The sequence below is a fragment of the Arachis hypogaea genome, chromosome 20, assembly GCF_003086295.3.
Source record: "Arachis hypogaea cultivar Tifrunner chromosome 20, arahy.Tifrunner.gnm2.J5K5, whole genome shotgun sequence".
NCBI lineage: Eukaryota > Viridiplantae > Streptophyta > Magnoliopsida > Fabales > Fabaceae > Arachis > Arachis hypogaea.
This window is the reverse complement of record NC_092055.1, coordinates 17,370,048-17,384,440: the sequence shown is the minus strand read 5'-3', so window position 1 is coordinate 17,384,440 and position 14,393 is coordinate 17,370,048. Positions and strand designations below refer to the sequence as shown.

At 32.5% G+C, this 14,393-nt stretch overlaps 2 protein-coding genes and 1 non-coding gene across 9 annotated transcripts; all 3 read right to left on the bottom strand.

Moving 5' to 3' along the window:
- Positions 1 to 5,049: 5,049 nt before the first annotated feature.
- LOC112783712 (large ribosomal subunit protein P3z) lies at positions 5,050 to 6,656 on the bottom strand. The gene is made up of 2 exons (XM_025826758.2): positions 6,276 to 6,656; positions 5,050 to 5,361 (listed from the first exon to the last, which is right to left on the bottom strand). Exons 1-2 carry the CDS (start codon positions 6,471 to 6,473, stop codon positions 5,197 to 5,199), a joined length of 363 nt encoding a protein of 120 aa, XP_025682543.1. The 5' UTR covers positions 6,474 to 6,656; the 3' UTR covers positions 5,050 to 5,196.
- TRNAK-UUU (transfer RNA lysine (anticodon UUU)) lies at positions 6,647 to 6,718 on the bottom strand. Its single transcript has one exon. It is a non-coding gene; the product is annotated as a tRNA-Lys (tRNA).
- A 974-nt stretch (positions 6,719 to 7,692) lies between these two features.
- Positions 7,693 to 13,686, bottom strand: LOC112783151 (uncharacterized). Of its 7 annotated transcripts, XM_025825944.3 has the most exons (15): positions 13,206 to 13,685; positions 13,046 to 13,133; positions 12,125 to 12,284; positions 11,764 to 12,021; positions 11,402 to 11,576; positions 10,865 to 10,926; positions 10,617 to 10,780; positions 10,396 to 10,493; positions 10,105 to 10,163; positions 9,866 to 10,000; positions 9,344 to 9,591; positions 9,088 to 9,247; positions 8,720 to 8,795; positions 8,536 to 8,586; positions 7,693 to 8,062 (listed from the first exon to the last, which is right to left on the bottom strand). In XM_025825944.3, exons 2-15 carry the CDS (start codon positions 13,090 to 13,092, stop codon positions 7,809 to 7,811), a joined length of 1,947 nt encoding a protein of 648 aa, XP_025681729.1. In that variant the 5' UTR covers positions 13,093 to 13,133; positions 13,206 to 13,685; the 3' UTR covers positions 7,693 to 7,808. The 7 variants fall into 7 exon arrangements, 5 of the variants coding, with proteins under 5 accessions (XP_025681729.1, XP_029152141.1, XP_025681731.1 ...); XR_011878463.1 differs by having other exon boundaries at positions 8,720 to 8,805; positions 13,046 to 13,685; XM_029296308.2 differs by having other exon boundaries at positions 13,046 to 13,686.
- Positions 13,687 to 14,393: the final 707 nt, after the last annotated feature.

Sequence of the window (14,393 nt, the reverse complement as noted above, 5' to 3'; positions counted from 1 at the left end):
CCAAGTTCAAAGATCCCAAACCTTAACTCATTCATTAATTAAAATCATGTCAACAAGAACACCCTAACAACAGAAAATAATATACAATATAAAGAGAAAACAAGAAAACCTAGAAGCAGAAAAATAAAAATGAAAAACGAATACCTAAAATGACAAGGGGTGCTTTGGATAAGCGTGACGTCACTGCCATTCTTGGAGGTGTAGGAGGTGAATGTAGGACGGTCACTGCGGCTATTCCTTCTAATGTCGTTGATGCAAGACGCTCACCGTCGAAGTTGCGTTGAAGCTCGCCTGAGAGGGGGCTGCCGAATGAAGGGACTGCTACCGGAGATAGGAAAGGCGAGAGGGTTAGAGAGAGTGAGAAGCGAAAGGGTGAGGAGAGATAGTCTAATTCGAAATGAGTGGGAGAAGGGGTTGCTGGAGGGGGCTGTAGGAGATGGGAGAAATGAGAGAGAGAGAGAGAGATAGAGAGATTGTAATTCAAAATGAGGGGGAGAAGGTTCCCGACTCAAATTCAGTAAATGACCAAAACACAACGATCCATTAATTAGGTTTATCATCGGAAAAATCCGATAGTAATTATCGCGTCAATTTTTCTTTTTTTTCCTTCCATTATTACTGGCAAATTTATCGTCGAACACTCGAATTCATCAGTAATTGTTTTGCCCAACGAATTTATTGTCAAATCTGCCGATAAATCCGTTGCTAACTTGCAACACTAAATCCGACGGTATTCAGCGTTATCCTTGTAATGATCTCCCCTCATTTCTTCTTCTTCATTCTCTTGAAGTATCACTTTCAACAATTGAACCCCTCACCCCATAACTACTGAGCTCACGCAAAACATTAGGAGAGACTAAATCACAAACTTAACCACTAAATACACACAAGTTATTTATTTATTATTGTTATTATTTAGTTATTGTAATTATTTAATTTTCTTAAGATGAAATTATTAAAAAATAGTATATAATTTATTAATATTATTTTCTAGCTTTGATTAGTATTAATCAAACTAGTTGTTAGTTGATTATGATTAGTTAAAAAATATGATTTGTTGTAGTAACTGTAGTCATAGTACTAATGTTAGTGTTAGTTAATTGTTGTTAGTATATATTATTAATTAATTATTAGTATATATTTTTAATAATTTTAGTTTTATTTATAATTCTTTTTCAAAAACAGAATTATTTAATAGTTGCTATTACATATTTTTAGTGATTTAGCTTTTATGTTAAAAAAATTATTAAAATATATTAACTTTGGTTATTATTAACGATTAGTATTTATTTTTAGAATTTTTTATTTTACATAAAACATTAGAAGTTTCAATTATTATTAATTTATATTTTTAGTTATTTTAGTTTTATCTAAAATATTTATTAATAAGCCAACGAGTTATAACTCAATTAGCATAGTCTTCTTATACTCATTCAGAGGTTATATGTTCGAGTTTTCCTATCTTTAAAAAAAAATATTTATTAATAAAATTAAACTATTATCAATTGTTACATATTTTTAGGATTTTGTCTGCTATTTTAATTATTTATTAAGAAAACATAATTATTATTAATTTTAGCATATATTTTTACTAATTTTAGTTTTATTCAGAATATTTATTAAAAAAAAATAAATTTCTTATTATTAATGGTTAGGATATATTTAGTAAATTATATTTTATTTTAAATCTTTAATTAAAAAACAACAGTATTATTAATTATTAACATATTTTGTAGTATTATTAATTATTAGCATATGTTGTTCAGTAGGGTTAGTTTTACTTTCAATATTTGTTAAAAAATAGTAATATTATTAAGTGTTATTCTTAGCAACTATTAGGGTACATTTTTAATAATTTTAATTTTATTTTGCATATTTATTAGAAAAACAAAATTATTATTAATTTTCAGTATATGTTTTTATATATTAATTATAAAAGATTAATTATTAGTAAATAGAATAGAGTTATCATTAATTATTAGTATAAAATTTTTTATTGTAGAATTTTAAAAAGATAAAGATGAAAAAACGTGATACATGATGAGAACTACATTATAGAATATCTTTGATATCTTGTCTATATAAGTAATTTTCGTATTTACAATAGCGGTTAATATTAACAATTAATTTAGTAATACCATAATTATAGATGTTACTAAAATGAGTAGTTAGTAATTAATATGAATATTAATTTATAGTGGTTATTTGTTAGTTACAATTATTGACTGTTAATTATGATTTTTGTTTCATAGTACAAGAAATGTGTAGAACAGATACCTAAATTAAATAGACTCATATAATGTTAAGTTGGAGGAACAATTAAGAGAGAGTGGATTTTCCGGAAAAATTTAGGGGTCAATAACTTTATTAAATTTTGGCCAGTATGTAACCAGCAAAAGAAAAGTGAGTAATTCCATACTATTGGATGAAATCTCACACCATTAAAAACATCATTGATGGCTACAAATCACAAAAGTTGTTGACCCCTTATCACTCCTCTTTATCATATATCTCATATTGGGAGGATTATAAGTCACATAGTTCGACGATAAATGCATTGGTTGAAAGGTGGCGTCATAGGACCACACTTTTCATGTTCCACACTACAAGTGCACGATTGCATTGGAGGATATCAACATGATCCTTGAATTCTAAATTCATAGTTTCCTGGTGACTGAATTAACTTATCATAACACAAGTGGGTTAGAGATTGAATACATTAACCAATTTGATACTGCTCCTGGACCGAATAACCACAGAAGAAGTGAAATCAAGTTGTCATGGTTTCGCAACTTAAAATGGCGCCTACATTTGACTAAGTGACTGAGTAAGAAAATATATGTGAAATGCCACAAAATATTACTATTTGGTATGATATTATTCAGTGCCAAATTTGATATAACTGTGTACTGGAAGTATTTTCCATTCCAGTGCATGTATATGGCATCAAAATTCAATGTATGCATAAAAAATGGTCTATTAATACATTTGCAACATTTGCCACAATGCATAAAAAATGGTCTACTAATATATTTGTAATATCTACCATATCTCCCTCAACTATTATGTTATCTTCCTCCACATTTTCAGTTGGACCAATAATTTGATAATTGTCTTCAAATTCTTTATCGTTTTTAGTATTATAAACCGTCAAGTCTACGTTAGGTTTCGAAAAGTGAACATTAACGATTTTCTCAAACTCAATATATAATTGAATAAGTGAAGCTTTTATGCTCTAGTTTGATGATAGGTCGAAAATATCCATTACATACTTGTTTCATTAGCTACATGCATTATTTAAAATTGAACGAGACTACTAAATAGTCAAATACTAAGACAAGTTGTCTGTACAAAATATTTGTCACTCTCTTCAACACTTGATGGTCTACACTTTGAGAAAGGACACTCTTAAGTCCTTCATATATTATTAAAAAATAAACATCAATAACACATGACCATTATAGTATATTTTTAAACTAACATAATCCTCTATTTTATACATTTATTTAACTTATTCAAAAGTTTTTCACTCTCTCAACATGCAGAATAACTCAAGACCTCTTTCAAAATGAAAAACAACTCTACCTCTATTTTCCAACAATGCATTTCTGTACAACACCATCACTTTTTTTATAGTTAATTTTATATTTTCTTATATATGCGAACACAAAATACTATTGACTTTTTCACTTTTACTGCATATATGTTAGTGACATTTTAACCAATTTTTATTTTTAAATTCATTAAACTAACAAAATGAATTTAACCACAAAAGGGCAATGCCATTTTTTATTATAAAATTTTTAAAAAATGTTTTCCTATGCAAAATGGCGATGTCGTTTTTTTTTTAATTAATTAAAAAAAATGCTTCACACAAAACAACACTAACGTTTTGTGTCTTTTGAAAACTGAAACTTTTTTTCTACAATAGTGTTAAACTAACATGAAACAAAAAACAACGTAGAATACACATCTTTCAGCAATATCAAAAAAATTGAGCCATCATTTTCTGCTTTGACTAGCATGATTATAAACTTGGAATGAAAAAAAAAAAAAAACATGAAAGAGAATATTTTCCAATATATATATATATATATATATATATATATATTGGTTAACTCAATGTATTCATATAATGGACACTATAAATGACGCTTGAAACCAAAAGCTTTAGTATTGCTATCCACTGAGCCGCTGGATAAGGCACTGAACAACATTGTAGTTTTGTACCAAGAAACACTTGGTACAAAGACCTTTATATAAAATGAGTCTATTTAAGTTGTACGCTACATGCCTATAATGTAACTAATCCACATTAGCTTAGGTTCAAAACCCATTAGTATTGTTTCTGGTTGTAGCCATAGCAACTAGCAAGCTCCTTTAGATTTTAATTCCGTTACCTTAAAGGTGCATTTTCTGTATAAAGTATAAACAATATGGCATAAATCCGTTTCTGTTTTAGTTTATCACTAAGTGCCACCATGATCTAAATGCGACAGTTTGCAAACACAATCATGCTGTTAGTGCCCTCTTGCTACAGAACCACACCACTATTAGAATTTGGGATTGTTTATAAGAGTTGGGCTCACCACTACTTATTGAGCATAAGCTAAACCATAATGTATCTTTCTCAAAGCAACTAGAAAGTAAACGAGGGATTGTAAAAGCGAGATGGTAAACATCATAAACTAAGTTTTTTTTTTTTTTTTAAATAAAAAATAAAAGAACAGGACAACTAAATCTCTGAAAAATTGTGTAAACCACTAATACATCTTTGATCTTTCTGTTAGTCATTCTTTGACTTCCGTCAAACTCATGCCTATATCTATGTGTGTAAACTGTAAACACATGGACTTGACAAATGTCGATGGAGGACTAACTAAAGAATGTGACATGACCAACGTTAACAATCCCTAGGGACTCAAATGTCCTATTATTTTTTCAGCAGACGTAATATATTTCACAAAATTCTTCAACGATTTAATTGTCTTATTAGTTATTACTCCTTTTTTCCCCTTAACCCCTGCGATTAAAAAAGGCACAATTCTATTGATGTCTCGCATAGAAATTCTATTAAACCCAAAAGTGCTCTTAATCAAGCGCAATCGAATACATCATAATACATAGTGCAAAATTTCTACCATAGATTGATAAAAGCAAAGCTGTTTCCTTGAAGAAATAAGTAACCATAAGACTCTAATCAAAAAGTGACATTCCAAAATCTTCATCGTCTTCTTCCTCAACCTTTTCTTCCTTCTTCGCTGCAGCCGGGGCGGCCTCAGCAGCTGGGGCAGCTCCTCCTGCGGGAGCAGCTGCAGCCGCTGCACCACCTCCAACAAACACCGCACCACCCACAACCACCTGAGTAAAAGAAGGTCAAATTCACATCCTAACATTATTCATCAAGCATATGCACACAGAACAGACTGCGAATTGCACTTCCAGTTATACAGGAGAATGAAAAAAGGACAAAGGAACAAATATAATACACACAAAAACAGAGCAAAGGAAACCAGCTTCTCTATAGCCGTAGAGCAGTTTTTCGAAAATGTGGTGTAGCACCAATATGGCAGCTCTTTGACAACACAGTTGATTTTAAATTGCAATTCACACCACAATCCAAATTTAAAACCATCCCAGTTGCAGTTACCAAAACTGGACACAGTTGCAGGAGAAAACATGTATAAACAAGTCAAGATTTTAGGAGTGATTTGGATAAAAACGCACCGGCTTTCACAAGACAGTTCTACTGTGCCTAAAATACTAAAACTATTATTATCTATTTGGTTCTAAACTTCAATTTCACACCAGAGGCATTCCATTCTATTCCTATGAATCCTAAAACATGACACACAAAACATAAGAATACTTCTTACTCTTTTTTCACTTTAAAGATAGCTCATACTAGTAATTTCATGACACAACAAAATTCACCCAAAAAAAAGTTTCATTCTTAGTCCCTGAAATTTTGAAATATAAATTTAGTCTCTGAAGTCACATTTCACAGATCAATTTGGTCCCTAAAATGACCCGTGAAAGGACTAAATTGACCTGCAAAGACTAATTTATCAATGCTTCATAGAACTTACAATTTATCTACGATTCACAAAATCCATCAAATCATCAACGAAAATCAGCATGATAAAAACCTAATTAATCTTTTTTCCCAAAAAAGATTCTAAGAATCAAAACCAGCTAATAGAAACAAAAAAAAAAGGTTGATTGATTAAAATAGAACATTCGAGAAGATGCTACACGAGATCGAGAAAGAGTACCTGGAAAACGGCGGAGGAAGGGGTAACTATGGAGAAAGAGGATTGAACGGCGCCGGATGAATCGACTGCGCAGACGGCCTTAACGAGCTTTCGTTGGATGTCGAAGGTGTCGGAAGACGACTCCTCGATGTCGCCGTTGTGCTGCTTCGCCGTCCATTCTCCGCCGGATTTGCGGAGCACGAAAGTGAAAACTCCCATTGCTCTCTGCTCTGTTCTTTTGCGAGAAAACGAAAGAAACCTTCTCAGTCACAGTGTTACGCCTCTCTCGACTGCGGGTTTATTATGAGGGAGCTCTGCGAACTGGGAACCCTAATATATTGAGGTTAAATGACAGTTTAGCCCCTAGTTTCTGTTGAAGAAAAAAACATAAACGCCGTCTGTGGGGATCGAACCCACGACCACGTGGTTAAAAGCCACGCGCTCTACCGCTGAGCTAAGACGGCTCATGTTTCTATTTAGATTGTTGTTTATATTTGACTCCAACATTTTCATGGGCCTGTTAAACCCAACTATTAGAAAACGACCTTCTGTTTAGATTTAGATTCAGAAGAAAATACATTTAATTTTATTATATCTTGTAAATATAATATTCAATATTTATTTGTACCAACTTACAGATAAATGCTCAGAAAACAAACTTTGAACAAAATGAATTGAGTGATAATAAACTTCACCATACTTCAAAGGAGATTATAGTAGTTTATGTTCTTGGGGTTAACTTCCAATTTCCACTTAATTTGTATTTTATTAAAAGTGAAGACCGAGATAAATTTCATCATGGTGATGATAATTAAGTTCACGTGCACTGTTTTAATTCAAGTGAAAAATAAGTAAACAAATTCAGAAGATATTGAAAGTTAGGTAGCTGTTTACCATCTTTGACATAAAAAAGAGACAAGCTTGCGCAATGATTATTAACTATGTGTCTCTTGATTTATTGTTAATGATAGAAGATATGTTAAGTATCCTATTAGGATTTCAAGTACTCTGCTAAGGTTAGGCAAGAGTAATTCTAATTATTCAAATTTCACAGTCTCAATTGACTGATCAGTCTAAGTGTCGATCCAAACTCAATATGGCCACGAATGTTGTTCACAGAGGCAGACAGAGAAGGAATATGAAGGAAGAAGAGGATATTGTCAACGTTAATGAAGAAGATAATTTAAGTTGCGGTAAAAAGATGTTTAAGAGTCTTCTTGAAAGGATTCTTGCAGACCGATCTTTCTCAAGAGACACCATAGAGGCAACATGCAAGTTATATGGAGACAGTAAGAGGGGTTTAGGGTTACGGATCATGGAGGAAATCTATTTCAATTTTTCTTCGATGATAATAAAGATAGAGAACACAATAATTAAGGTTCAAATTAGCGTTGACATCACAAAACCGGGAATAGTTGCTGCCAAATGCATCAGCCCATAATCGTGTTAATCACCCCATCTTATATAACTCTGAAAAATACAACTCTTTGGTGACTTGTCTTATTTTACATTTCAAATTTTCGGAAATAATTCCAAAAAAAAAAAAGGAAGAAATTATGCATCAGCAGTGACAACCATTTTTATTTTGTTCTTGGGACTGCAGCTTAGTACAAATAGCGCATTTCCATGCGCTTCAACCGCCGTTGATAACGCACCCTGTGATATTACCACGTCACTTCCACTCCACAATTCAGTGCCCTCACAAGAACTTAAGTCTGTGCCTGGAAGAACTTTAGCAATGTCTGATATCTGGGCAGATATCACAGTCTTCTGCTCATTTAGATTGAAGAAAGCAACATAGACTTCTCCTACACATAGATTATACAATATAATATAAAATAGTAGTTAGAAAAGATTGTTGAAAGCATAAACCAATCTAATTTGAGTATTTGACCAAGTTTTTGCTAACACCTACACGGGTAATATGGTAATATGCAAAATTATCTTTTGGCAAAACTGGAAAAAGGTAAAATATGTCATTGAGTTGTGATTTTCTTCAAAAATACTTATAATGTTTAATTTCATTCAATTTTCTCATTAACGTTTTCTATTCGTGTCAAAATTACTCCTAAACATCAATTCCATCTAAAACGTTAGAGATAAAACAAAAATATTCAAGAATAATTTTGACACGAATTGGAAACATTTGGGACTGAATTAAACTAAATGTTTAGGGATATTTTTAAAAAAATTACAAACATTACAAACAAAAATATATTTTACTCTTTGGAAAAAATTTATTTTGTTTAAGTGCTTGTATTTTATTTTGGCAGCAACAAACCATTTCTTCCGGTTGCAATCCAAGAGCGAAGCCCACCGGAGTTAATAGTAGCTGCAAGAATGACACACTTGCTCCATGAATAATAAATATAAAAGGAAAGAAAAAATCACAACTTGAACAACTAGCACAAATCATAATCATTATAGAAAGTGCTTTCTATATATATATATATACAGATTTTCACCTTTGACAGGCTCCATTGTTGCACATAGGCCAGAATAACTATTTTCCAGCGTCCCATTAGGGTTCAGTTCCCACATCTGTCAAAGACTGCATAACTCAGCTTCCAATAGAATTCACAAATATGAAGAAAATATAAAAATCAAGGCTATTTAATGGTCAGAGGAGAAAAAACTAACAATAAAAAACAGCAGGCATGATTGGGACAAAAATCGCAGTACACAAAGACATGATTATCCAGAGAAGAGTGCAGTAATTGCACATTGGCTAACAGGTTACGAGATTCTTACCCAGGAGTATTCCTAAAGGAAAAAAGGACGTGCATGTTACAGTTGTACAGATTAAGTGTGGAGTGTGGACTATATAATATACCTGATATGCATCCCATTTGCACGGAGAAAATGGGCGTCTAACGAACTCGTTAGAAGTAAGCTTTCGTCTAGGAGAAGCATCCAAGCAAAATTTTATTCTATTGGTTGCAACTAAATGATATTTCCTTCCAAGGTTCAGTTGGGACAAACTCTCTTCAATACTGTAACCAAAATAGAACAATAATGATGCAGTTAGTAATAAGTAATAAAAAATCAAAGTTGAGCACATGGAACAGAGAAGACTAAAACATGATTACAATTTGAAGTGAAGTTTTCTCTTGTTTACACAGAAAGCTGCCAAAGGCTTGTTTCTCAAAGTCCCTTTCCAACAGATCCTTTCAACATCTTGGTCAACAGTTTCACTAGTCCAAGCACTTGCCTTCGGATCAGAGCAGTTAGTGAGACCTAATGAATGTGTATATAAGGTCTTTGTTTCTTTGATATATCTTCTCATTTGCCCTCCAAGATCTTGACCTTCACTCCTCAAGCTTGTGATATAAGGAAACTGTCGTCATAACAAAAGTGATATAATGATAATACTCGAGAAATGCTAGATAAACAAATCATTTTTACAACCAAGCCCAACCAGGTCTTTCTTCTTAAGAAAAACAAGCGTGAACTCACGCTCACATGTGTGGGTGATTTTTGTTGTGCCAATAAACTATTGGACCAACTTGGTTGAACTTGATTACCAAAATGACTTGTTTATGTAGCATCGCTGATCATACTGATTCGATCTCCCATGATTATACTAATGGGTAATCAGAAGGCTCACATGCCTCCATATTGTTTGAGCTAAAAGAGTTGATCTCCAGAAGAGTAGGGTTTGTGATAAGGCCATATGTTGTAGGATCAATTTTTCGCAGATCCCCTCCATACATTAGGGGAGACTTTGCTATCGCCCAAAGTGTTATCTGTAAGTCAATACAACCAGTCAGTGTGTACCGATAATACATGTCACACATCAAAATTTGCATGACAATATGGGAAAGCAACTTAATTGTGCTTTTACAAATACCTGTGTCTTTTGCTCTTCTAGATTGAGTCTACAATACCTGTGTGGACCTTCATTTACACCTACAGGATTTTGATGATCATCAACATTACCATGAGTATCATTTTTAAAACGAGTTTGTAGCAATTATCAATGATAGATGATTTTAAACATCTTTTGTGTTTGTAAACATATAGAATCAGTGAACCAACAATATCTTCATATTAACAGAATAAATATGTCTGATGAGAATCCTCCATCGTTCTAGTGCTTTATGATTCGGGTATCTAACAAAAAGTAATTTCTATATAATACCAGGATCTGTTAACCATCCAAATGGAAGCATGTCCAAATCAGGCCAGGATTTCCCATTTAAGCCTGTTGCTCCTATCAGATTAGCAGTTGCAAAATCCCTGATTCAGAATTGAATAAACTAACTTTATTGTATAGCCGAGGATGGAGAAGAATCATTATTAAAAGGTAATACGAAGTGATACAATGCAAGCACCCAAACTGAAATAGATCAATTTAATAACCTTGTTACGTTGAAGTGACATTTTACATCCCACCATGTATCCCAGTCATCTCCTGTAATACGATACATGTTGACCAGTCCAATGACATCCTTGGCCATGGCTGGGGTCACACTAGTTCCAGGAGACAAGGAATATACAATGGAGCGATCAAGCTTCCTTAGAACCTGAAATGACATGTCACATTGTAAATTGGTCAATGAATCTGCCAAGATATTTACTGATCAGGAGTAAAGGAAACTGCATAATACCTCTGATACATAGCTTATTTCACTTAAATCCAAGTCATCACCAAATACACAGTCATGTTTCACTGCAAGTATAAAACAAATTACTGGTTGCTAAATTTTAAATACCGTTGAGTAATTTCTTCATACATGAATAAACAAATATAATCTTCTTTACCTTTTTTAATTCAGAGTATCCCCTAATTAGTACATCAAAAAATAATCAATCTAATCTTCAAGATTTACTCACCTCTCTAACAAATGAAAACATAATCCATGGTTGACTATTTTTAAAAGTGTGGCCAAAAGATAATCTTTTTCTTAATTTTAGTTGAACCAGAAGCTTTGAAATTTGATATATGAAAACACTGACTGAAAGTTATAGAACCACTAAAATATCAACTCTATCTCACTCTTCCTAAACAACAATCTCCCAAAAACAAATAGTGCACATAGTGTATAGAAGGAAAGCTGATGCATTATATTGCTTAAATTTATCCGAGACATGAGTATGATGATATATCACATACTTAAACTGACTATAAATTGTATATCAATTACCAAAATCAACACCCCATGAAGCATATTGCTCATAAAGGGATCTCAAAAAAGCTTTCCCAGCTCCCAATGATGTATTTACACTCATGAAACCATGAGGCATCCATGCACAAGCCCTTGCTGGGATTGCTATGTCTTTGGCACCCCAAACTCGACCAGATTCTTGATAAGCACCTCCCTTATAAATTGAAGGAAGAGGAATTGAAGGTCAGCAACAAAATTTAGCTTAAGGTAAAAACAACATTCCCAAATCTTTTTTTCAGCATTCGTATCAGATGTTAATGAATATATTACAATTTACAACATTCCATTATTTACCAAAGTAGGAAAGGATATAAAGTTATAGCAGAAACAAAAAGCAATACCGTTGCTGTATCTAGGATAGCAGTGTTTGCATTGACGGCTTGTGTGCTTATCCCTCTCATAACATGAATCCCAAATTTCAAACCCATGCTATGTACCTTATTAGCAACTTCAATGAACCCTTTTCCACCTAGGGAAGAAGGCCACCTTCCAGGGTCAGGAATCACTCTCCCCCATTCATCAATCACATCAAACCCAAGAGAATCATGTCCAGCGCCATTGACTTTCCTTCTATACCAAAGGTAATCCACCACAGCATACTACAAGGGTTTGAATTAAATAAATCAAATGCTCATAAGATTGAAAGAAGTACAAACATATTCAAACACATCAATAAGTGACAGTTCCATGGAAAACCTATACCTCATATCCATGATCATGTAGTGTTCGAGACACTATTTCAGCATTTTGTAAGAATTCCTGTTCAGAAACTGTCCAACAAAAAGAATCATAGGAATTCCAACCTCTTGGTGGGATGCTAGCTTGCTGTAGGTCACTTCCGGATACATTTTCAGATGATACACTGAAATGACAGACTCAGATATTATGTTTGAGTTATGTCTAATTGTTTGTACATCTCAAAGTAATGGCAAAGTAAAGTCGCAAAAGGTTAAGGCAGTAAGTATTCAAATCAATGCAGCTTTTGTGATGCACTCCTCAAAAACACTATTAAAAATTTTAAAGCAGCTTATAAAATCAACCTTTAAACACACATATACACAGAGCATAGAAAGAGGTACTTTCTTGTTGTTTCCTGTTTTAAAGATTTTGTACAGAAGAAGCAGAAAACAGGAACAAGGCTACTTTTTAAAAAAAAAAAAAAAATTCCCTTCACAAATTAAAAAGCAACGGTTGAGTTGTCTCCATGTAACCTCAAGGGCACGGGTTCAAACTGTGGAAACAGCCAAATTATCAGGTTAGGCTGCGTGCATTGCGTTCTTTGGATGCGGCCCTTCCCTTAATACGGGATGCTTGCGCACCGGACTGTCTTTTTTACGAAATTAAAAAGCAAGCAAAAGAGAAAACAAACATAAAAACGATCTCTGTAAGTGAAAGCAAAGTAATTACTAATTAGTAAGTGAAAATGGAAATAGAAAATAATGCAAGCAATAGCATCACTCAATCCATTTTTTTTATTTGAGTATTCGACAATACTGATCGAGCAGAAACATCACCTAAGAATTAGTCACTAATCATGTTTGTTGTAAAAATAAAAACAAAATAAAGTAAAAAAAAATAAGGAAAAAAAAACAAAAGAAGAATCCCGTGATAACAGTAACATACCTCTGAAAACAGAAACAAATAAGAAGGCAGATAGAGAGGAAGGACATGGAGACACACTTGATTCGCTCACTTTTGTTAATCAATCAATCTGCGACAGAATTAGCAACATGAAGCAAGGGTTAATGATGAGAGCTTACGCTAAAACTGAAGCAGTCCTAACCCGTAAGGAAGCACTTCTGGGAAAGGGAAACCTATCTGCTGCTGCTTAGTGGTCACTGCTTGGAGCCTTGAAGTTTCAACTTTCAATTCAATTATTAAAAAATAAAAAAAAATAAAATAAAAATAGTTTCTTTTTTATTTATTTTTATTTATTATTGGCTAAGGTCGTTTGAAGAGTGTGCAGAGTGAGCAGACCGGTTAGATAGATTAGATGGAGTGATGATTTGGGTTGAACGACTTGTTTTGGTGTTGAAGAAAAGTGTTTTGTACTTTGGTTTTGGCTGGACATTTTGGTTGAGTCAACACTTGAAGAATCTGGGTGGTGATTGTTGAAGCTTGAGAAATGACTAACGAAAATAACGAGCGCTGGCTCGTGGGCGCACAATCCCCGTCGTAGACTCGTAGGTGCAATTACAAGTTTACAACCTTGTCAAGCGAATCGAATAACCTATGAAATAAGTGCACTTTGTTGAGTTAGTGTGAATATGTGTCTGTTGAATATAACATTTATTGATACTCATTCAATATCTGTGTGTTTTGTTTAACTATATCTTAATAAAAAAATAAGAAATTTTACTCTTAATATATTTGGACAAATTTAAATATTATTATCAAATCTTATTTTTAGAAATAATATATATTATTATTTATTAAAATAAAAAAATATTTTAAATATTTTATATAATTAAAATAAAATATTAAAAACGTATAATTACAAAAATTAATTTATATTTTAATATCAATAAAATAATAAAATATTATTATAATTTATTTAAAAAATACTTTATATTTTATATATATGTTTATCTTTATATTTTATAAAATGTTAAAATTCGTGTGTCAATGTATTCCATATCGTATTGTCTATCGTGTCTATATCAGTGTTTGTACATCGTAGCGAATAATTAATAAGAGTTATTTGGAGGATTTTTTTAAATAAATATTTTAATTCTTTTATTTACCAAAATACGTAATTTGGCAGAAATTTATGTTTTTAGGTCACATTACTTATTTCGTTTAAGTATACACATATCTCGTTTATACTGTTTCATCTACTGGAGTCTCTGGTGCAAATTCTTCATTTTCAGAAGAACCATTTTCATTATTGTTAGCGACGTATTCTTCATCTGACTCTTCACTATCGACGATCTGTGTTATATTGGACTAGCACACTGTCAAAAGCAGAGCC